We start from the raw sequence: 24,625 nt of genomic DNA, 5'->3' as shown, positions 1-24,625 counted from the left end.
TTTTATTTTAGAAACCTGCAACATTTTATTTTTTAAAAAAGATTAACAGCTTCAGAATTGTTCCAAATATAATAACTTTTCAAAAAAAATTAAAAAAAGTGCAACATAAAGCACCTTTTCTCATTAAATACAAACTTTCTTTTCATGATGCCTTGCATCAATGTTTTGCATTGATCTTGATGCAAAAAGAATTTTATATTGCATCCTGGAACATAGAAATTGTACATACTGAAACAGGATGACTAATACCAATGAACTGCTTAAATTCCAACAGAGGGACTTTTTAAATTCTTAACAAAACTGACCATTTTCTAATGCTTGTTAAAAGTCAATAGTCAAAAATTTCAACTTTGTTGTAGCAAATGCAAATTTGTATTTTTAAAAGGAAAATTTTAGGTTGAATAATGTTATGGATGCATTTACACAAAAAACTGGAGAAACCAAAACCATTCCTATTATTCAATATACTTAATGTCAACATTCATATGAGATTTCAAAATAAAACAGCATGATCTACATTATTTTTGTAGAATCATTTCCAAGACTAATGCACAATAGGAAAATAAAAATAATTTTTACTCTCTTTTTAATCTTTTCCACAAACGATTATGGCAGCAAACATATTTGGATTTTGGTTATTTCTTTTGTAAAATAATCAGTCAAGCTGGACTACCCTCAATTTAAAGCCCACTGTTCTTAGACTGACTATTAAGCTTTGTATCTCTGAAAATGATTTGAAAATGGATCCCCAAGTTCTATTAGAAGCATAAATTGTCAAAAGAGCAATTTTAACTTACTTTTAAATAAGAAAGTATTTTATTAACCACAAAGTTTGCCAAAAGTGTGACCAAGAATCCCTTTGAGATCCTCCTTCAGGTAAAATTCACTTCTGGGGCTTGTTCCAACTCTGAGAATTTAGCATTCTATGATAGTGAATCATTATCTATGAGAGTGTTCAAATGTTTATTAAGTGCCTACTATGTGCCAGGCACTGTGCTAAGTGTTAGGATACAAATAAAGGTAGAAAACTATCTCTGTCCTCAAGAAGCTCACAAGTAATGGAGGAAAAAACATATAAACAGTTATAAATAGGATAAACTGGAGTGATGTCAGAGGGAAGGCATTAATATTAAGGGGGATTAGGAAGGTAGGTCTCTAACAAGGAGAGCCATCCAAAAAGTGAAGTAGGTTGCCATGTTGTCCCTCACTAGAGGTCTCCAAGAAAAAAATCATTGTCCAGTGTATTTCAGGTGCCAGAGAAGATGAAGAATGAGAGCATGCCAGAAATGGGAGACACTCAGTAAAAATGTTTAACGGTCAGGAGATTGAGTCTCTCCTAGGAGGAATAGCAAGGAGGTCGGGGTCTCCTTGTAGAGTATGTGAGTAGGAGAAGGCTGTAAGAACACTGGAAAGGTAGGAAGGAACCAACTTATGAACGACTTTAAAAGTCAAATAGGATTTTATATTTGATCTGGGAAGTAAAAGGGAGCTACTAGAATTTATTATATCAGTTACATTACAGTGACTCCATTAATAATTCCCTTTTTCCCACCTTATACCACACATCCCATCCCTACTATTCTTTCTTCCTTCTTTCTTTCCTTCCCTTTCTCTCCCCTCTCTCTGTGTCTCTACCTCACCCTTTCCTCATTCTCAGACTGTTAGCTTTTCACTTTTGTTAAAAGTGAAATGAGTTCCTCAGAAGGAGGAGGCTTCCTCCTCACTGTAGATAAGACAGCAGGACTGCTATAGAGAGGATCCTTCAAATTGGACTAGATGGACTCTTTGGTCTCTTACAACTCTATTATAGAGTTGTTACCAGTTCAAAAGAAGAATGAATAGGATAAACACCACGAGGCCAAATTTTTGGAGTCTGTTTTTGATTCATGAGATTTTCTCAATGCCTGGGATTTTTTCCCCCTCTTCTTTCAGAAAGGATAATAACTACATGCACACATAATCACAAAGACACACAATCAGACTTCAGGGCTTGAAGGAGAATGATATGCTCCTGAAAGAAAAATCCTGTTGAGACTGAAAGGAAAAAAAGAAATCAATTCTAGTTTTACACGCCACATAAATAAATAAATAAGGTACTATCAAATGTTTAAGATGTTCCTACCCTGATTTACAATCTGTCAACATTGGTGATCAAAACACTGAGAGAGGCTGAAAGACTTCAGGGATTTATTTTACAATCCTAAAGAATCTTTTCATTTGCTCATTTTTCAAGTTTTTGGCATGGTTCATGTTGTGGTAGATGAGATACAGTTTTTTCTGCTTCCTGAGCACAGGGCAGGAGAGTGCTAGGCTGGTGCTGGGTGTCAGAATCGAGGTGAGAGCCCTACATAGCCATCTACTCCAGTTTGTACCCCATCATCCCCTCCCCAACACAGAGGACATGGTCTGTTCTTGGAGACCTCTAGTGAAGGGCAACATGGCAGTCTAGTTCACTTTTTGGATGGCTCTCACTGTTGGGACTGATTTTTTCAAACATCTGACTTAAATTTGCTTCTTTATAACTTCTACCCATGGTTTCCAGGTCTGCCTTCTAGAACTAAACAGGTTAAGTCTTCTCTTAAATTTTTAGCCCACTGAAATCCTTAGACCATTTTCAGAATAGTCACTGCCCAATCACACTTCCTTAATCTTCTACTTCCAAAGTAAATTCATCTTAATTGATGCTATCCCATATTTTAGTCTTGTGAAACTCATTCTGTCCTCAAGGCAGTAGTGTTAAACTCAAATTCTGAATACTGCATATAGACTTGGAAAACTACAAATTAACCTTATGTATGTAGCACTGCATTCTTAATACATCTTTTGTTAAACAGATCTTTTAATGTGATTTAGGCTGCACTGGAGAATTTGGCTGGCCACGATCTTGAACCCTATGCTGCAAAAGTAGTAGTTATCCCTCATACCTTTGGTTAGTCTGCATGCTCGATGAGCAGTTGATTTCAGTCATCAAAAGACCCTTAAGATAAAAGCTTCAGTTAAAACCCTGGGAAATATTTTCTTAGCTTGTGGCTAACAATAAACAGTATTGTACTCTTGTGGTAGGTACTGGGGATACAAAGACAAAAGAGTTTACAATGCAGATGATTCCTATTTAGGAAGGCAGAAAATAGATATAAGGTAATTAAGGCGGGGATGGACAGCTAGGTGCTACCGTGCCTAGAATCAGGAAAACCTGAGTTCAAATTCAGTCTTAAATATTTCCTAGTTGTGGGACCCTGGGCAAATCACTCTGCCTAAATTTCCTTATCTGTAAAATGAGCTAGAAAAGGAAATGTCAAATCACTCCAGTTTCCTTGGCAAAAAAAACTCTATGTGAGGTCACAGAGAGTCACATGTGACTGGAAAAACAACTCAACATCATCATCAAAGTGGGAATGAAGAGAGCAAGGATACAAAATCTCTCTCCTTTCTAAAGGACTGTCTCAGTCTACATCTTTTGTTCACCCAGTAGGTGCTTTATAACTGTTAAAGGACTGATTGCTTTCTTGCTTGGGAGACTCCAATACACACCAAGATGTACCCTCAAACTCTATTCAATTTCTTTGTCGGCCATGAGAAGCACCGTTTCACTTCTGTCATACAGAAAAAGCCTTCCCTTTGATTTCATCATCACCCATAAGTTCTGTGACCAGGATCCAGAAATTCCTCCCTCTGATTACACGACTTCCCATCTTTACCTGTATCCTGCTCACTCTCCCCAGACTGCTCCTTCATCTTCATCACAATCTCTACTCATTCCACTTCTTCCTTGTACTTAAGGAATTCAACCATACATCGTCTTCTCCCCTAGAATCCTTTGCCCCTTATCCTACCACCACTCATGCTTTGCTAAACCCCTAGATTTCTTCTCACCTTCTGCTGAGAACTACGAGAAGAAATCACAAAATCTGATTGAATGAAGTACAAATTTATTTACCTTTACCTGGGTGTTCACCATCCTCCTTTCTTCACTAATCTCTTAATACATTCCTTACATCAACTGTTCCAGATTTTCTCTTCTCTCTTTAGGTTTTTTTACACCCCCGCCCCCCTTTTCCTATCAGCAGAGAACTCTACATTTCCTACTTTACTTAAAAAAGCAGAGCTTGTTTCCCCGTGTGGTGTGTTCCTCTCATCTACGACTCAAAAATCTCTGCAAAATTCCCTCCTTTACTCCATCTCTGCTTCTCTCCTCACCAAGATCACGAGCTCTACACCTGCTCTTGATTCCATTCCTTTCTCTCTCCACTGGTAGTTTCGTCCATTCATCATCCCTCACACCTTTCTTTCATTTGCAATCTTTCCTTCCTTAGTATCCACAAACATACTCAGTTTTCCCCTATCTTTAAAAATCCTTCAGTTGACTTTAACATCAAACTATTATTTTATACTCCCTGCTTCCACTTCCAAAACTTCCCATTCACTTCTCAATCCTCAGCAATCTCAGTCTGATCCACTACTATATGGAAATGGCAATCTCCCAGGTTACAATTTCTTAATTGCAAAATGCGATAGGTTTTTCTTGGTTTTTATTCTGCATTGACCTGTAGCACTTGAATTAGCTTGCCATATGTTCTTTCCTGGGTTTTCCCGACACTATTTTCTCCTGGTTTGTCTACTGATATAACTGTTTCTTCCAAATTTCATTTGTATTATCCATGACCCATTCTACTACCGTGGATGTCCCCAAGGGCTGTCTAAGGCCCTGTCTCTACACTCCCTTCCCTTGGTGAGTTCATCAATTCTCAGTTTTAGTGATCTATATGCAGATGACTTCCAAATCTCCATCTCTTTCATCTCTTGATCTCTCATTACTCCTATATTAGTTTTTGATAAGCCTTCTGAACACCGCCATCTGATGTCCTGTAGGCATCTCAAATTCATATTCAAAATTAGCAGAACCAAGAGAATATTTGTAGTAACAGCAATATTATTTTAAGAACAACTTTGAGCAACTATGTCATTTTGACTAATATAAAAAACCAAATTAGCTACAAAGGACCTATGAAGGAAGATGCTATTTGCATCCAGGGAAAGACTGAAAAATACATGTATGGAAGGATTTTACATATTTGCACATGCACGCACGCATCCACATTACATGTGTGTGTCTAATGGTGGTCATTTATAGGGAGGAAGAAAAGAGAAAAAAGAAAATCACATGTTATCTTTACTATATATTCAAAAGAAATAGCAAATTCTACACAATGGATTTGCAGTTTGATATATTTTTTGCTATTTTATTATGTTATGGAAATACTTGTTTTATTAAGTTCAGAATAAAATAAATCAAAATTTTAAAATGAATTAAAGAAAGCAAGTCAATATTGTTTCCCCTAAAATCGCTCCTTCCTTCAAATTTTGGTGTTCATGTTGAAGGCATGACTATCTTTACACTGATCTAGGTTCACAACCTCACAACAATAGTTCAAACACTTCAAAGTGTTTCTTTCTCCCTTGCCCATCATATGGAATCATCTGCCAAGTTTTTGTCACTTTTTATTACTCTTAAATTTTGCCAGGAATGAAAGTCAAACATTCCTCAATAGTTTGTAGACTCATTCTCTTTTCTTTTGGAAGAATTGGGACATTTGCCCATGTCCTTCTGCAAATTTGACAAAAGGAGTTCACCCAAAGTGCCTTCTTGACATTACCAACAGAGCACCCAGACTATCCATCTGTTATTGGTTCTCTCTTGTTTGACCAGCCTATGCCCTTTTCTGATTTTGCTTCTGTATATATTAAGGACCTAAGAAGTGTTGAATTTTAACTGGTTGCTTTTGCAGGAATATAGTCTATGGTGAGGGTCTTGACTAATTTTTTTGTATCATGGTCCCCTCTGGCAGTGTAGGGTAGCCCATGGACCGGACCCTCTCTCAGAAATAATGATTTTAATGCATAAAATACACAGGCTTACAAAAGAAAACAATATAATTATCCAAATGTTTTTCTGACCCAAGTTCATGGCCCTTTAAATGCTATTCATGGATCCCTTGAAGGTCTGTAGACTCCAGATTAAGACCCTGGCTATCTAGTGTCTGCTTTCACTAATACTTATTAAGTCAACTAGTCTGTCTCAACTTCTGGGGTCAAGTAGCAATGGTAACAGGGAAGAGATGGCAAGCACCTTCTCTGCAAAGCCAAATGAAATGAGGGTTTCCTATATACAGTGAGGGCTCAGAAATCTGTCTAGTCAAGTTCAAAACTAAAGTCCTGGCTATTTTCTTTCCTTTTTCTGGATATGCAAAAGAACTTGTGCATGACTTCAGGTGTATTAATATTTGGGTTCCGAATTTGTTTTGCCATTGTATCAACTTTCACCCTCTCCCTCTGGCAATTCTTTTAGCAGGAATTAGCTCATGGCCTTCAGAAAGTTCACAGAAGTCCTGGATAAGGCAGGCACTTGTTTCAATATCAGGTTTTTCTACTGAGTCTCTCATCACAGGTGCCTCATAATAACTCTGCTCCCTTAACTGTCCAGGATGTCTGTTGCTAATGTTCTTTCTACCTTTCAATCCTTGCCTTACCTTCCTAAAAGATGAAATCACTGACCCTTAGAGTTGAGAGTGACTTTAGAAGTCCCAAATCAGGAATGCTGTCAACAATATCCTCCCCACAAGATTACCAACGGAAGCCCTGGCCTGAAGACCTTAAGCGATGAAAAGTCCCGGACTCCCTAAAACAATTCCATTTTTACAGTTCTAATGGTTGGAAGCCCTCCGCTTCCCCCTTTTTGTAAGCTGAAATTTACTTCTGCTTACAATTCTATAGTCTGAGCCCAATAAGACATACATGGGTATATGTCTCTTCCACAAGACAGCCCTTCAAATTCTCAAATTCACTTCAAATTGACATAGGCTTTGAAGTCTACTGGAGTTTAAGTGCCTACTATGCTCCTGGCACAGCGTAACGTGCTGAGAATAGAGAGACAAAAACAGTCCCTGTTCACCATCTGACAGGGAGACAACATGTGAAACACTGAGTACCAACTAGAAAGATACAGGATAAATTGGGAGAAGTCTGGGGGTGGGGAGAGCACTAGGATTGAGGCCTGGGGAAGGCTTTTTGCAGAAAGTAGGACTTAAGCTGAGACTCGAAGAAAGCCAGGAGGCAGAGATGAAGAGGGAGAGCATTCCAGGCGTGGGGATGCCAAAGAAAATGGTGGAGTCAGGAGGTGGAGTGTTTTGAGGGAGGAATAAACAGCAAGACAGGGCAGTAGTAGGTGGAAGGATGTAAAGTATAAGAAACCTAGAAAAGTAGGAAGAGGCCGGCGTAGGAAGCCTTTTACAAGCCCAACAAAGGCTCTCATATTTGGTCTTGGGATAAGTAACAGGAGCCACTGCAGTTTACTGAAGAGGGAGGTACTTTAGGAACATCCATTTGACAGCGATGTGAAGAGGGGAGAGACTGGAGGCAGGAAGAGCCACCAGCAGCTAGTTCCTCAGTGCAGGTGTACGGCGTTGAAGAACTGCACCAGGTTGGTGGCTGGGTCAGAAGAGAGAAGGAAATCTATAGAAGAACTGTCACAAAGGCAGAACCACAGGATCAGACAACCAGTCGGATATGGGGAAATGAGAGAGAGGAGTCATTTTTGTAAAGTGTTTTGCAAACCTTACCATGCCCTGTAAAGAGTAGCTCTGGATTTTGAGTACAGAAGAGAGGCCAGTTTAACTGGAACATATAGTACAGGAAGAGGAGTAATGTGAAATACCTAGAAATGTGAGCGGGAGGCAGAGCAGGAAGGGCTTAGATGTCTAATAAAAGAGTTATATTTTGTCATAGAGGCCTTGGGGAACCATTGAATACTCTTCAGCAGGGAAATGACAAGGCAGCTAGGTAGTGAAAGGGAGGGACTGAAGAAGAAAAAGACTGGAATCAGGGACATCAATTAGGAGGCCACTGCCATAACCCAAGAAAGAAGTTATGGGAAACTGTATGTGGATGATATAGGCTGTGAGTAAACAAAAAGGGATAAATGCAAGGAATGGTGTGGAGATAGAGTGAGACCTGGAAATTAAATGGATATGGGAGAGAGAGGCAAGGATGAACTTGCTATATTGTGAGAACCCAAGTGTATTCTCAGGATGATATGTTCAACAGAAATGAAAAAGTATAGAAAACAGGCAGGTTTAAGAGCAAAGATAATCAGTTTTTATTAGACATAATGAGTTTGAGATCTTTTAGAGGACATCCGATGTTTGGGAGATAGTGGGCTGGAGGCAGATATTAAGTTGTCTTTTCTCTAAAAATGTTACATCTTATTATCCATGCTCCCCCTCCCTTTTTATAGGTAGGTAAGGAAACTAAGGTTCAGAGAAGTTGCCAAAGACACAGCCAGCAAGAGAGTCCAGCAAGAAGAAGAGTACATGTTGTGTACTCTTCACAAAGACCAAAGTTCAACCAACTTGGAGCAGCTGCTCTTAATGAGAATGGAGACACCTGGGACAGATAAATAAGCAAGCCTGGCACATGAAGCTGTCCAGCCTGAGGGTGATGGAAAAGAATCCTTAGCAAAAGGATGTTACTTGCCTCAGAATTTGGGCAAACAATATATCTCAACACATTTAGCCAGCTCTGCTGAATGAATGGGGTTGACAAAATATTCTGGGATCAGTGGTAAGGAGATATTTGTATCCCCTAAAGCAAGGACAAAAGAATTGCAGAAGATCATATATTCCAAATCTAAGGTGGAGTGGAGGGAAGTTTGGGATTTTCTGAAGGTTGTCCTGGAATATTTTCATGAACTAGACCAGAAACCTGAAAAGATACAACAGTCCTGTGGGAAGGAATAGTAGGGTTCCCTCCAAAACAAACAAAGAACTAACTTGAGTGCACAGCACAGTAGAAACATGTCATATGATATCTCTGCACCTCCGTTTCCTTATCTGTAAAATAAAGGACTCAGACTGGATGGCCTTTATCCTTATTTCCACCTCTGAACCTTTGCTTCTTAGTCTAGAGCACCAAAAGCACACATTGGAGCTTTGGTGTTTTCCCAACTACCAAATGGAAGTGATCATTCTCAGACCACATAAGATCCAGATTTTAAAAATTAGAATAATAGGCTTGAGAATAAAAGAGCCTTTGGTGGCTTTCCTTTGTTCTTGAAAAGGACCAAAAATGACATCACTACATTAAGAGTCAAATTACAGTGTGTCCCACTGTGGGCTGATCAGATCAATACGAGGCTCAGAATGCTCTGTCACAGGTTGCACTGATGGTCCCTATGAACATTTGGGGCAGAATCTAATTGCTTCACTAGAGCTAAATGAGATGCCACTTGTTCCAAGGTTGCACAGGAAATACCAATGGTAAGATCTGAACTCATATCCTTTGACTAAATCCACAATACCTTCGATAGTATGTGGAAGTCTTCTATTAAATCAAAGGCTATGGTTTTTAAGCAAAAGCACCACCAGGGGGCCAAATTTCTTATAAAATAACCAGAGTAGCTTTAGTAGAGAAGTATGGAAATGACTCTCTCCCCCCTCTCTTCCCCTCCTCCTTCTCCCTCTCACTTCCCCTGTCTCCTTTCTTTCCCATCTCCTCTCCTTCACTCTCTCTTTTGCTACCGGTTCCTCTTTCTTCTGTTTTTCTTTTCTTTCTTTTCTCCTTTCCCCTGATGAGTCCTGGGTCACTAAGTGGGGTTGGCAGAGAAAGCCTAAAGTACTGATAAAATTACTTGCTGATGGGGATCAGCTCAACCTTACAATCCTACCCCACTGTGGAGGTTTTGGGTAACCCCACCTTACAATATCTAATCAAAAAGCCAAATTATGTCAAACCCCTAAGGTTAAAATTTCCCCTTAAATCTGTTACTGGCCCAAGCCCCCTTGCTGAACTCCCTTGTGGGTTGTCCCTCCATCGTGTTCTTCTTAGAAGTGTCTTCCTCCTCACTCCTCCCCCATACCTCATGGTAGCTCCTCTCCTTCCCCGCTTAGTCTTTTTCCTTGTTATGGCTAATTATGGCTGTCTAACTCTTGTCTGCTCAATTCCTCTATGAATTTAGCCCACCTGTTAATGGCAAAATCCCACTTCAAGGCATATTCCCTTTTTTCTGTTAATTGTGAATTCCATTAGGAAACTTGTCCTTTCCATTGTAAATTGTTAAAAACCCCTTTCCTTGTTAAGTATATGCGCTCCCAAATTTATTTCATATTTACCAATCCTAGTATCTATATTATCTCTTCATTTTGTCTGTATACTCTTTTTATAAATAATCCTATCTTTTGCCAATGAGAATGGCCATTGTGAATTTGTCACATGACCTAACCCCAACGTGTGGGATCAACTGCTCTCCCAAACCTCATCTTTTGGTGTGCCTACACCAATCTCAGCATTTGATGCTCTCCTGAATCTCACTGCCCTGTCTTTCTCCCCCCTCCCTCTAGCTCTCTTCTCTCTGCTTTGTCTCTTCTGTCCCTCTCTTTCCGTGTCTGTCTCTGTCTGTCTCTGTCTCTGTCTCTGTCTCTCTCTCTCTCTCTCTCTTCCTCTCTCTTCTCTCTCCTTTCTCTTCTCCTTCTCTCTCTTCTTCTCTCTCTCTCTCTCTCTTCTTTCTCTTCTTCTCTCTCCTCTTTCTCTTTCTCTCTTTTCTCTCTCTCTTCTTTCTCTCCTCTTTTCTCTCTCTCCTTTCTTCTCTTTTTTTTCTCTCCTCTTTTCTATTCTCTCTTTTGTCTCTCTGTTTCTCATCTCTCTCTCTCCATCTCTCTCTTTTGTCTCTCCTGTTTCTTATCTCTCTCTCCATCACTCTCCTCTCTCTCTTTTCTTTCTTCCTGTCTCTTTTTTTGTCTCCCGTCTCTCGTCTGTCTCCCTCTCCTTTCTCTCTGTCTCCTTTCTGTCTCTCTTTATCCCTCCTTTCCGTCTCTCTTTCCCTCTCATACGGGCAGGGTTACCGAGCTAGCTGCTTTTGCTCCAGTAGTAAGCAACGAAAACCCCTGGCATTTACGGAGCGCCCGGCTCTCCAGTCCGCCCCAGAACTTTGCCTACCAGCACATCCCCACCGGGCCTCAGGGCAGCCCCGAGAGGCAGCGCCTCTTCCGGGATTTGCTTTTCCATTTTTCTGAACAGCGCAGAAGCCGCGGCTCTTTTGTTAAAAACCACGGGTCTGTTTGTTTTTGCCGTCCCCAACAGTTTTCTCCCTCCTCCCCCGCTCCCGACACAATCCCTCGGGCTCTCTCTGGGGCCTTTCCTAGAGTCAGCACGTTCCGAGACTCCCTCTTTACCCACCGAGCGGGAAAGCCGGGTCCTTCTCGGGTCACCGACTTGACCAAATTCACCACTCTAGGTGAACCTCAAAGCCGAGCGCAAACGCTACATCCCTCGCCCCCCTTCTCCCTGGCGTCCCTACCCTTTCTCTGTTCTCCCCCCTCTGGAAAATCGCAAAGGCATTGGACAGTCTTCCCCTCCCCCCTCAGCTAATTAAAAATAACTGGGACAGAGCAACCCGCCACATGAGCAGAGCCAGATTTGTCCCGGCACCCTCGGTGTCACATGTGCTCTAGCAAGAAAGGATGTGAGCTCGAGGGAGAGAAGGTCGGGGCGGATTAAAAAAATGCAGCAAATGTCTTCCCAGACCTGCTCGAACGAGGGGGCACAGCCACTCCGCCGGCACCGCTGCCGGGCTGGGGCCTCGGGTCTGCCCTTTCTGGGGCACAGTTCCGACAGGAGAGGTTGCCGCGCTCAAGGTCCCACGGACAGGTGTTTGGATAAAATTACAAGAAAAACACGTAGGCGGAGAGGCAGAAGCAAAACTCTAGGAGGCACTTAATTAATGGGAAAATGGGCCGCATCTTGGCTTGCAGGGATAGCACAGTGAGTCAGGCCGCTTTTTTGGATCCGCAACACCTGGCATGTAGTAGGTGCTTAATAAATGCTTGTTGATTGACCGTTTTATCTACCATTATTGACTAGTAATAGTTAAAACTACACTAAAACTTTTAGGATAACCTATATAAGTGCATTTTGTTTTGCAAACCAGATGGCTGAATTCATTTCACATTTGACTCCTGGTGAGGAAACTCCTCTACCAGCAGATTGACAACTGTTCTGCAAGTGAATGTCTCCGAATGTGGTTTGGGAACTGAGAGAGTGAGGGACCTTATACAGGTCTTTCTTCCTTTAGCCATCCATCTATCTCCTTCCCTCCCCCTCTGGGTCTATTTCTCTGTCCATCTAGCTGTGCCTATCTGTATCTATCATCTATCTGTGTCTATCCCTATCCATCTATTCATCCACCTGCCTATATCTATCCAGTTATCTATCTATCCATACCTATCTGTCTAGCCATATTTATCTATCTATATCTCTATGTCTGTCTATCCCTATCTCTTTCTCTATAACTATCTACCTACATCTGTGTCTGTCTATCCATATCTATCTACTATCTGGTTCTCTCTCTGTGTGTCATTCTGTCTCCCTCTGTTACTCTATCTGTCACTTTCTGTTACTCTCTGACTCTGTCATTCTGTCTCCCTGTCTCTCTGTCACTCTGTCTCTCTCCACTATGTCATGCTTTCCCACAGCCCTTCTACCACCTGTCACGTGACACATGTAAAGATCCTGTCCACCAACCAGGTCTCAACCTCTCTGGATTCTAGTAAGGGGTCTTTGAGACACTACAATTAAAAAAATCCATCCCCCTGAAGCCAGCTTGATGATGGATCTTTCTCAACTTGGCAAGGCTGGTCCTTAAGACAATAGATAAGGTCTCTGCTCTGGCCTGTCCAGAAAACATCTTCCAGCTTCCTCAGCACAGTTTCTAGGAGCCCTGGTGTAAGCCTTTAGCGGAGGGCAGATTTAAAAAAACACAAAAAACCCCAAACCAAGCTCAAGTCCCAAAAAGAGAAAAGGAGGAAAAAAAGGGAAATGTTTTAGACTCATGTGGGTACACAAAGAGAAACTCTACAATGAAAACTGGAAGCAAAGGGAATTCAGATCTAAGAGGGTCTTCTACTAGGTTGTCTTCTTTACCTTAAACCCCAAACTTGAAAGAATGCTCTCCCACAAATGGGAACATGACACAGCCTGGGAACCCTCTTCTGCATTCCTCATCTAGGTGGCACAGTGGATAGAGCCTTGAATTGGGGGAGGGGGAAGGGAGATCAGGAAAACCCAAGTTCAAATCCTACCTTAAATAGTTATTGGTTGTCAGATCACTTAATATATCTGCCTTAGTTCTTTCATCTGTAAAATGGGAATAATAACACACATCTTACAGGTAAACCTTACATCCTCAAACAAGATAAAATGAGATACTTGTACAAAGTACCATATAAACATTAAAGTTTTATATAAATGCTTAGATGGTACTCTTTTTTCTTGTCTCTAGCTCTAATCTGTCACTGAATATGATCAGTCAACATGGATTTATTAGGTACTTACTATGTGCCTGGCACACTATCAGATATTCCTTTGAAGTGGGAAATCTAGCATATTAAAAGAAATCATAGAAGTTCAACGCTGGAAGGGGCAAAGGTCATCTAGTCCAACTAGTACCCACTCAGGAACTCCTCCTACACCAATACTCCCAAAATGGTCACCCCAGCTCAGAAGAGACTCCCAGAAAAGGGGAACTTCAGATTGCTGAGGTGACCCCCTTTCCACTTTGCATAGCTCTAATTATTAGAAATTTGACTCTAACTAGCAGCTTCCCTGCAAAGGAGCATGCTAAAGACCAGTGGATTTGCAGTCCAAAGCCCTGAGTTAAACTTATGATCATGGACAAGTTATTAAGCCTCTTCCTGAGCCACTAGGTCCTGCAGATAAAAAATGAGTGTAATGACACTTAAAATACCCACAACATACAGATGCTGATTGGAAAGCACTTTGTGAAACCTCAAAGCTACGCCCTCTGATTCTGCAGCTAGAATTCTTTTCATTTCGGCATCCATCTCAAATTCTATTTTCTTCAGGAAGCCTTCCTTGATTCCCCAGCAATCCTAATTTCCTAAAGTGTAGCTCTGGTCATGTCACTTCCCTACTCAATAAGCTTCAGTGGCTCCCTGTTACCACCAGAAGGAAACAAAATGCTCTGGTTGGCTTTCAAAGCTCTTCATAATCAAGACCTCTCCTCACTTGCTAGTCTCACCCTTTTCTCTCTGACATGTATTCTGTGAGCCAGTAATATTGTCTTCCAGGTTGTACCACAAATAAGATATTCTATCTCTCAGTTCTGGGAATTTCCTTTGGCTGTTCTTGATGCTTTCCTGGTTTCCTTTTAGTCCCAAGAAAAATCTCATCTTCTACAGGAAGTCTTCCCCAACTCCTCTTAATTCCAGGGCCTTTCTTCTGTGAATTATTTCCTGTTTATCCTGAAGAAATCTCATTTTGTAGATATTTATTTGTATGTTGACTCCCCCATTAAACTGATAACTCCTTGAAGGCTTCTTTTTGTATCCCCAGCACTTAGCATAATACCTGGAACTAACTGTAGACATTTAGTAGTTGTGTGACTCTGTGTAATCTCTTTCTACCTCCGTTTTTTTTTTTTTTTTCATTTGTATAATGGGGACAAATAATAGTGCTAATCTTCCCGGGCTGTTTTGAGGAAAAAAAAAAAACAAGATAATATTTTCAAAGCTCTTTGTAAATCTTAAAGAGCTATATAAAGATGATAATGATGAAGATGATGATGATGTAGATCAGATTGAGGCAGAGATCTAACTAGGAATTATAGAATTTGTAATTAGAAGGGATGGTAGGAATCAACCAGGCCATTTTACAGATAAGAAAATTGAGTTCCAGAAAGGTTGCAGGAGGTCACATAGACATAAGGATTTAAATTCAGGCAGTTATCTTTATCCCCCACAATTCTCTCTGCCACTAGGAGTTTCTACTAAAATGGCCACTGGACTCTTCTTAATGCCAATTTTAAGGATGATAGGCTTTATTACTGCTGAATTATTAGGAGCAAAGATAGTGACTAAAAGTAGTCACCTCCCTCCCTAATCTACAGTCCCCATTCCTCTCAGCACCAAGAGCAATTTGGACTTGTCCACTTATCTGTTTCTATCCCTTGCTCATCACCCCGGGGTCATTCATTACTCTGACCTATGTCGGCAATCAGAGACAGAAGACAGGTAGGAAACGAGACAGCTAAGATTCAAGAGCAGAAGGCAGCTATTACTTTGGTCTTGGCTTACTTCCCATTCCTCTGGTCCCTGCTCTGCAAAAGTGGCACAGGCTGCCTTGGAAATCAGCGAGCTCTTCTACACTGGGGGTCTTTCATACATTGAACAACTGTCAGGAAGACTGGAGTAGGGTTGCTTGGTCGGGGGAGAAGGGGCTGGATCGTTTCTGAGACCCCTTCTGACTCTGCATTCCTGCAATGAACACAGCTCCCTTGTCGTTGCTGAGTTGTGTCCAATATCAAGGGACCCAAGGACTATGTTTTTGTTTTTGGAGTTTTCTTGGTGAAGATACTGGAATTGTTTGCCATGATCATAAGTTTAATAATAAATGGGATCTGAATTCATGGCTTTGGACTACAAATCCACTAGTCTTTAGCATGCTCCTTTGCAGGAAGCTGCTAGTTAGATTCAAATTTCTAATAATTAGAGCTATGCAAAAGTGGAAAGGGGGTCACCTCAGCACTCTGAAGTTCCCCTTTTCTGAGAGTCTCTTTGGAGCTGGGGTGACCATTTTGGGGTGTAGGAGGAGTTCCTGAATGGGTACTAGTTGGACTAGAAAACCTCCCATTTTACAGATGAGAAACTGAGGCAAATAGGGGCTAATGCATTGCTCAGAGTCACACTGCTACTAAGCTTCTGAGGCATAATTTGAACTCAAGGTTCCTGATTCTAAGCTCCATCCACTGTGCTACCAAGCTGCCCCACATTTCCTTGACCTGGTTTTTATTCCCCCTTTTTATTCTCATGTTTGATTTCTTTCTCCCCTTTTTCCAGTCTATGTCCATGAATGGTGATGATAATACCTCTATGATGGCACTCTTGGAGACTCGGTATTGACCTGCAACAGCCCAGTCCTATAAAGACTGTATCCTTATGTGAAGGAACAGAATGGGATGCACAGACTTGTGCCTCCAGCCGGCCTCCCTCCCTAACACATGAGAAACTGGAACCGCTGACTCCATGAGAGACAACCCAGGATATCCACCCTGCACACGAGCAGCCCAGGACATCCATCCTGAACACGAGCAGCCCAGGACATCCATCCTGCAGCAGCCCAGGACATCCACCCTGCACACGACCAGCCCAGGACATCCACCCTGCACATGAGCAACCCAGGACATCCATCCTGCAGCAGCCCAGGACATCCACCCTGCACATGAACAGCCCAGGACGTCCATCCTGCAGCAGCCCAGGACATCCATCCTGCACACGAGCAGCCCAGGACATCCACCCTGCAGCAGCCCAGGACATCCACCCTGCACACGACCAGCCCAGGATATCCACCCTGCACACGAGCAGCCCAGGACATCCACCCTGCACACGAGCAGCCCAGGACATCCACCCTGCAGCAGCCCAGGACATCCATCCTGCACACGAGCAGCCCAGGACATCCACCCTGCAGCAACCCAGGACATCCACCCTGCACATGACCAGCCCAGGACATCCACCCTGCACATGAGCAACCCAGGACATCCATCCTGCAGGAGCCCAGGACATCCACCCTGCACATGAACAGCCCAGGACGTCCATCCTGCAGCAGCCCAGGACATCCATCCTGCACACGAGCAGCCCAGGACATCCACCCTGCAGCAGCCCAGGACATCCACCCTGCACACGACCAGCCCAGGATATCCACCCTGCACACGAGCAGCCCAGGACATCCACCCTGCACACGAGCAGCCCAGGACATCCACCCTGCAGCAACCCAGGACATCCATCCTGCACACGAGCAGCCCAGGACATCCACCCTGCAGCAACCCAGGACATCCACCCTGCACATGACCAGCCCAGGACATCCACCCTGCACATGAGCAACCCAGGACATCCATCCTGCAGGAGCCCAGGACATCCACCCTGCACATGAACAGCCCAGGACGTCCATCCTGCAGCAGCCCAGGACGTCCATCCTGCAGCAGCCCAGGACATCCATCCTGCACACGAGCAGCCCAGGACATCCACCCTGCACATGACCAGCCCAGGATATCCACCCTGCACATGAACAGCCCAGGACATCCATCCTGCACACGAGCAGCCCAGGACATCCATCCTGCAGCAGCCCAGGACATCCATCCTGCACACGAGCAGCCCAGGACATCCACCCTGCACATGACCAGCCCAGGACATCCACCCTGCACATGAACAGCCCAGGACATCCATCCTGCACACGAGCAGCCCAGGACATCCACCCTGCACACGACCAGCCCAGGATATCCACCCTGCACACGAACAGCCCAGGACATCCATCCTGCACACGAGCAGCCCAGGACATCCACCCTACACACGACCAGCCCAGGACATCCACCCTGCACACGACCAGCCCAGGACATCCACCCTGCACATGAACAGCCCAGGATATCCATCCTGCACACGAGCAGCCCAGGACATCCACCCTGCAGCAGCCCAGGACATCTACCCTGCAGCAGCCCAGGATATCCACCCTGCAGCAGCCCAGGATATCCACCCTGCAGCAGCCCAGGATATCCACCCTGCACACGACTAGCCCAGGACATCCACCCTGCACATGAACAGCCCAGGACATCCATCCTGCACACGAGCAGCCCAGGACATCCACCCTGCAGCAGCCCAGGACATCTACCCTGCAGCAGCCCAGGATATCCACCCTGCAGCAGCCCAGGACATCCACCCTGCACACGACCAGCCCAGGACATCCACCCTGCACATGACCAGCCCAGGACATCCACCCTGCACATGAACAGCCCAGGACATCCATCCTGCACACGAGCAGCCCAGGACATCCACCCTGCACACGACCAGCCCAGGACATCCACCCTGCACACGAGCAGCCCAGGACATCCACCCTGCACACGAGCAGCCCAGGATATCCACCCTGCACATGAACAGCCCAGGATATCCACCCTGCACACGAGCAGCCCAGGACATCCACCCTGCACACGAGCAGCCCAGGATATCCACCCTGCACACGAACAGCCCAGGATATCCACCCTGCACACGACCAGCCCAGGACATCCACCCTGCACATGAACAGCCCAGGACATCCATCCTGCACACGAGCAGCCCAGGACATCCACCCTGCAGCAGCCCAGGATATCCACCCTGCAGCAGCCCAGGATATCCACCCTGCAGCAGCCCAGGATATCCACCCTGCACATGACTAGCCCAGGACATCCACCCTGCACACGAGCAGCCCAGGACATCCATCCTGCACACGACCAGCCCAGGACATCCACCCTGCACATGAACAGCCCAGGACATCCATCCTGCACACGAGCAGCCCAGGACATCCACCCTGCAGCAGCCCAGGACATCTACCCTGCAGCAGCCCAGGATATCCACCCTGCAGCAGCCCAGGATATCCACCCTGCAGCAGCCCAGGACATCCACCCTGCACACGACCAGCCCAGGACATCCACCCTGCACATGAGCAGCCCAGGACATCCACCCTGCACACGAGCAGCCCAGGACATCCACCCTGCACATGACCAGCCCAGGACATCCACCCTGCACATGAACAGCCCAGGACATCCACCCTGCACATGAACAACCCAGGACATCCACCCTGCACACGACCAGCCCAGGACATCCATCCTGCACACGAGCAGCCCAGGACATCCACCCTGCACACGAGCAGTCCAGGACATCCACCCTGCACACAAGCAGCAGTCCTGTACGTGAGCTCAAAGACCTAAATGTACGTTTGTGATAACTCACATTCATAAATCACTCTGTTACACAGCAATAACCACCAGTTATAGTGTGCTTTTCAGCTTATGAAATGATTTCTTCCCAACAGTCCTATGGGATAGTAGTATCATTTCCCCCATTTTTTTAGACGAGGTAGCAGAGGTACGAAGACATTAAGTGACTTGCCCAGAATTACACTGCTAGTAAGTGCTCAAAGTATTCTGATTCAAAGACAAATGTTATTTTACACCAAACTACCTTAAGTACTTCTCTCCCAATTATCCTGGGAGGGAGGGAGAGAGGGAGAGTCAGGGGAAGAGAGAAAGAGAGAGGGAGGAGGAGGAGAGAGAGAGAGAGACAGAGAGACAAAGAAAGGGAGGGAAAGAGGAAAAGAGAGAGAGGAAAGGGAAGGAGAGAAGGAGGGAGAGGAGGAAGAGAGAGAGGGAGGGAGGGAAGGAGGAAAGAAGGAAGAAGAGGGAGGGAAGGAGAGGGAAGGAGAAGAGGGAGAAGGAGTATTTTAAATACCTATTTTACAGAAGAGGAAAGCTGAGGATCAGGTCAGATTTTTGCATATGCAAATTGAACGAGATCCCACAAGTGGTAAGAATAAGGCCTAGGAATAAGTATTCCAACACATGAACACAAGATGATCATACCTGAAATGGTAAATTGGTTTTAATTAGTTTTTCCTCCTACCTAGTTAAAAGTTGAAACACATTTTTTAAACAAAGGCCTTTTTCTTTCTGTGTTCATTTTGGAACACTTTTCCATATATTGTTCTGGGTTTTGTGGTAGTCATCCTTATTGTTTACATAATTGTAGCTAGTCTGTATGTTGTTATTGTTATGATTTGGCTTCTTTCCTTCTTCATTTGCATATAACTTGTATATATTTAGTGTCATTATATGTACACATTGTTTTCTCCATAAAATGGAAGGTCGTTGGGGTATGGGGGTGAGGGGTAATTGTTTTTTTCTTTTCTTTTTTTTTGGTTTCAATTTCCACAGCCTGGTGCAATGCCTGCATGTAAAAAGCACTAAACAAATGCTTGTTGAATGAATGAATGAATGAATAAATGAATGCAAGTAAGACTTGTTTTGTAGTCAGAGGTCACAAACCAAACCAGAGCCTGTAGTTCTCTCTTTCATTAAACTGAAAATCAGAGAGTGATCCATGAATTTCTATCTCATATCGCTGGGGTAGGAGACAACATGGTATTGCAGATAGAGGGTTGGACCAGAAAACTTGGATTAAAATACTGGCTACGTTATCTGGGACAAGTCACTTTTCAGTGACACAGTAACTTAGAAATCTGAGGTGTGGCTATCCCTCGGTGGAGGGAGTTTTCCCACTTGGAGTTCTCTGCATGGAAGGGGGAAGGGGAAATGCCAGCCTAGAAAGCTGAGTGCATAAATGTGAGCCAGCATCAGGACTCCAGCCCCCCTCGCAGAAGCAGAACTGAACCACAAAGGGATGAAAGAGGGCATTTCCTTTGCCGAAAGGAGCTCACGGAAGAAATTAAGACAAGAAGGACAAAAATGAGGAGGCCAAATCGGAGTCCAGGCCTCCGGGGAGGTCATTTACTGAGAGGTGACAGAAAGCCTCCCTAAACACATGATTCCATCTGGCAAACAGGCCGGTAGCCTGCGTTGGAGCCAGCCATCCGAAACACTCTCGCTGTGCCGGGCTCGATCCTCAGGGCGGAAAAAGGAAGCAGAGCGCTGACTGGGAGACAGAGAAGACCCTGGCCAGTTCCAACATCTGCTTATTGTGTAACTGGTTATATTTAGGGGTAGATCACAGTTTAGGTTTTTCTTTCAGTTTCATAACACTTTAAAAAATCTGGCTTGTCCTATTTTTTAAAAAAATTTCTTTCCTTTTTTCTTGCATGAACTCACAGGTGATGTTGCAGTTCTTTCCATGGCAACACGCTAGGAAACTGAATGTGCTTTTCCGTAAGGCTTGAGCCTTGGAAGAACATAGTGGGGGGGAAGGGAAAAGGAAAGACTGAAGAAAAGGAATTTTCTAAAACCCAATCTGAACTTTTCCTCCCTTCCCCGCTCCCAACTGATTGCGTAGAGGCTTGGCTATCGTGCTAAGATGACCACATGGCCTAATCACTCACATGCAAAGAAACCAATATATCAAAGATATATTGTTGATGAATCACCTCTTCCTATAGCTGCTCTCTGCAAACTGATCCTGCTAAAGCACAAGTCTGATTGTGTCATGCTTCCTACTCAACCAATTGCTGTGGCTCCCTATTACTTCTAGGATCAAATATAAAAACCTTGTTTGGCTTTTTAAAAAGTCAATGCAGTCTGTTCTTATTTTTCTGGTCTGTGAATAAACGTTAATCTTTTCCATATACTCTGCAATCCATTGTTCCTCCCTCAGGACACTCCATCTCCTGACTCCAGACATTTTCCCTGGCTTCCTCCCATCCCTGAAACTTTCTCATGGTTTCCTTGAGATCTTAGCTAGATACCACATTTTGCAAGGATTTTCTCAGTTCTGCTTAATCTTTGTTGTTAATTGTTCAGGTGATTCTAATTCTGTATGACCCACTTTGGAGATCTTGGCAAAAATTCTGCTTTGTCATTTTCTTTTCCGCTTCATTTTACAGATGAGGAAACTGAGGCAAACTGGGTAAAGTGATTTGGCCAGGATCATCCATCTAGTAAGTGTGTGAGTTTGGGAACTCGGGCCTTCCTGATTCCAGGCCTACCTGCCCTGAATTTTAGTTCCTTCCCTCTGAGATTATCTCCAATTTATCTTGATTATATCTTGTTTGTATGTCATTTCCCTCATTAAACTGTGATCTTTTTTAGAATAGGGACGGGGGTTTTTTGTCCCCTTTTTTTTTAATCCCCAAGACTTAGCATAGTGCCTGGCATAATTAGACACTTAATGAATGCTTGTTGACTTGATTTCATCATAATCTCTTTGTTTTCTCTCTCTCTGTTAAACAAAGAAATGATACTTGGGCTTGAAGCAGAAACAGGCAATAAGAGATGGAACAGAGACGCTATGTCAAGAAGACCAAGGAAACGAAGTAATAAATGTGCATATTTAAGATAGATGTGAACTTATGAATCTCTGGGGTTTGCATTCTAGTTAAAATGGACTTTTCATCACTCCTATCCCCCACAATTCTTGTCTTGCTTTTATTCAGTAGACTGTGAACTACTATTATAGAGGAGTCAACAAGTACACATATAAGTATGCAGAGAATAAATAAATACAAGGGTAGCAGCTGGATGATCATAAATAAATACAAGGGTAACGACTGGGGAATAAATACAAGAGTAGCAACTGGATGATGGGGAAATTTTCCTTATGAAAGGAATGCTTTCTATTTTCAGTAAAAACTAGAGCTGCGTTTTGAAAGAGAGACTTTATGAAAGAAGAGCATTTATTAAATACTCACTGTGTGCCAAGTACCATGCTAGGCCTTGGGAATACAAATACACTGAGGGAACTAAAACCTGCCCACAGTGAGCTTCCAGTCTAATGAAATGCTTCCTCATGGTTGGAAGTAATGTTAGTGGAAGTACAAGCTCTGGAAGGTTCTATCAAGCTAGGAAGGTTGGAAGCAGCAATCCATCACCCAATTCACAAGCATCTCTTCGGGTGCCCGCTATGTGCCAGACTCTGCTGGCACAGCGTCTCAGAGCCGGCCTCTAAGTTTGGAAAGCTTATGGCTGGAAGACGGCCTCTCAGTGATTATTGTGGCTGTATCTGTTAAGCTGTAAGAATTCATGGACACAGGGTACAGGAGGAAGTCGAACAAAGAGGACGAAGGGAGGAAGGGGTTACAAAACAGCTAGCATAGTACCCTGCACAAAATAGGTACAGTACTTAATGAATGTTTGTTGAATTTAATATGAAAACTCTTTTTAAAGTACAAAGTGTGATATCAGGGTTGGAGTACTATTCTCATTATTTTTATATTGTTGCTTGGCAACTGCCATGATTAATTATAAGGAGGGTCCTTAAATGGGAAAATGAAGACCCTAAACTAAATGTGGATCCAGCCTCCTTTCATTTGCTAAAACTGTCATCCTCTCCAGGCAAAATGTACATTTGTTTCTTTCCTTCGGGGAAGGCTTCTTAGGTTTCTTTTATTCCTTCATCAATTATTCATCTAATATTTCTTGAGCCCTTACCAGCACTTTGACAGTTAGATGATACAATAGATAGAATGCTGGACCTGGAATCAGGAAGACATGAATTCAAATCGGGCTTCAGGCACTTACTAGCTATGTGATCCTGTTGACCTCAGTTGCCTCATCTGTCAAAGCTGTCTCCTTCCTGGAGAAGGAGATCTTTGCTAAGAAACCCCAACTGGGGTCATGAAGAGTCAGGCGTGATTGAAAAGAATGAACTACAACAATAATGGGTATGCATGCATAGGTGTATATACACATATAAACACACACATCCATACATTGTATGATGTGTCCGTACACATGTGTGTGCATATGTACATATGTGTGTGCACACACAGAGACAATGTGGCTGTATAAATGTGTGTATACACACTATTATTCCAGAAAGTCTGTGACTTAGCAACGAGGCTCTCCCATTCATGGGAACAGATTCCAAACTACCTGGGCTTGCCATCCTGTGTGACTCTGTATTCCCATAAACCTGCACTGAGAAGTTTCACAATATGATGAGGAGAGGAGAAGGCTTCCTCACACACGGACAACCCCAATGGTTAGTTCTTCCTCCTACCACGGGACCAGGGAAAATTTTTTTTTCCTGTTCATATATTTCTCATGCATGGGAACTCATGTGCAGGAATTTTGTGCTTGGGTAAGTGACCTCAGATATATTCTCAGCTGAACAGAAATGAGTAGGAAAAGAGAAGTTCACTTCAGCCTGCCATCTTGGTGGCTTCCTAAAGTAGCTACCTATTCTTGTTATCTCGGTAACTGGGTTCTGTTGTTTCTTCGCTGCTAAAGGGCTGCAATGCTTTCAGTTTCCCTTGAAATTCAGCATCCCATGGCAAAGCTCCTCGTTACGGCTCTCAGTTACACACGTGTTTGTGTCTCACATGTGTACACACATGTGACATAGACATACACCACACGTGTGTCGTGCGCCGCAAACACAAAGGGAGAGGAGACAGAGATGGGGAGAGGTGTTGCCCTCTCAGCCCAGAGCCTCAAAAAGTACATCTCGGTAAAAAGGAATCAGAAGAGCCTCTCAAAACAGCATTGAAGTAGAGGGGGGATAAAGCAAGGGAGATGATTAGAGCTTTCCCAAGATGCAATGCAACTTTCTTCAGGTTCCAAAGGGGAGGGACACCTCTTCACCCGGTTGTCTGTATTCCACTTTAATCCCCGAATGGTTCAAAAGCGCAGGGGCTGCTGATACACAGCACCGGGTCAACCTTGCCCAGCAGGTGACACAGTGATAAATCAATCCCATTTCTCCTTGTTCTCCTGCCATCCTTCTCTTTTTGGAGCCTTGCTGGGAAGGAGTAAAATGGGGACAAAGTAGAGATGAAAGGGACTGTAATCTCTATAATAGGGCTGGGTAGACACGTTAAAAGAGAATGAAAAGCAAAGAGCGGCCCATTTGCACTTCAAGGCTGGCATTCTGAAATGGGTCCAGGTGAAGAAGTTTGTGCCCTCCGTTCCAAGGCCGGATGTGCGGATTCTCCAGCATGGGCTAGGGTACCCACGCGGCTCACCTCACCCACGTGGTCCGGGACACGGGACGCTGAAGAGGGAAGGGCATAATGAACCACTTAGGCAGGAGCCCAAGCAGAAACCCAGATGTGGAAAGAACATCAGTCTCAGAGAACACGGCTCGCTTTCTTT

At 43.8% G+C, this 24,625-nt stretch overlaps 2 protein-coding genes across 4 annotated transcripts in view; one reads left to right on the top strand and one right to left on the bottom strand.

Annotated features, from left to right (window-relative positions):
- Positions 1-24,625, bottom strand: part of ZHX2 (zinc fingers and homeoboxes 2) — a 215,239-nt gene that overhangs the window by 29,098 nt on the left and 161,516 nt on the right. The window lies entirely within an intron of this gene.
- Positions 16,637-18,131, top strand: LOC127547682 (splicing factor 3A subunit 2-like). Its single transcript, XM_051974653.1, has 2 exons — positions 16,637-16,913; positions 17,272-18,131. The coding sequence occupies exons 1-2, from the start codon at positions 16,637-16,639 to the stop codon at positions 18,129-18,131; spliced, it is 1,137 nt and encodes a 378-aa protein (XP_051830613.1).

This window comes from Antechinus flavipes, chromosome 1 (assembly GCF_016432865.1).
Source record: "Antechinus flavipes isolate AdamAnt ecotype Samford, QLD, Australia chromosome 1, AdamAnt_v2, whole genome shotgun sequence".
NCBI classification, from domain to species: domain Eukaryota; kingdom Metazoa; phylum Chordata; class Mammalia; order Dasyuromorphia; family Dasyuridae; genus Antechinus; species Antechinus flavipes.
Note: the sequence above shows the minus strand (reverse complement) of the source record. Positions and strands in the feature narration are given on the sequence as shown.

Excerpts from the sequence above, each read along its gene's own strand:
- LOC127547682 (XM_051974653.1), top strand. The coding sequence starts at position 16,637 with ATGAACAGCCCAGGACGTCCATCCTGCAGCAGCCCAGGACATCCATCC. Across the intron at positions 16,914-17,271 it reads ATCCACCCTGCACATGACCA|CCCAGGACATCCATCCTGCA; the intron begins GCCCAGGACATC and ends GCACATGAACAG.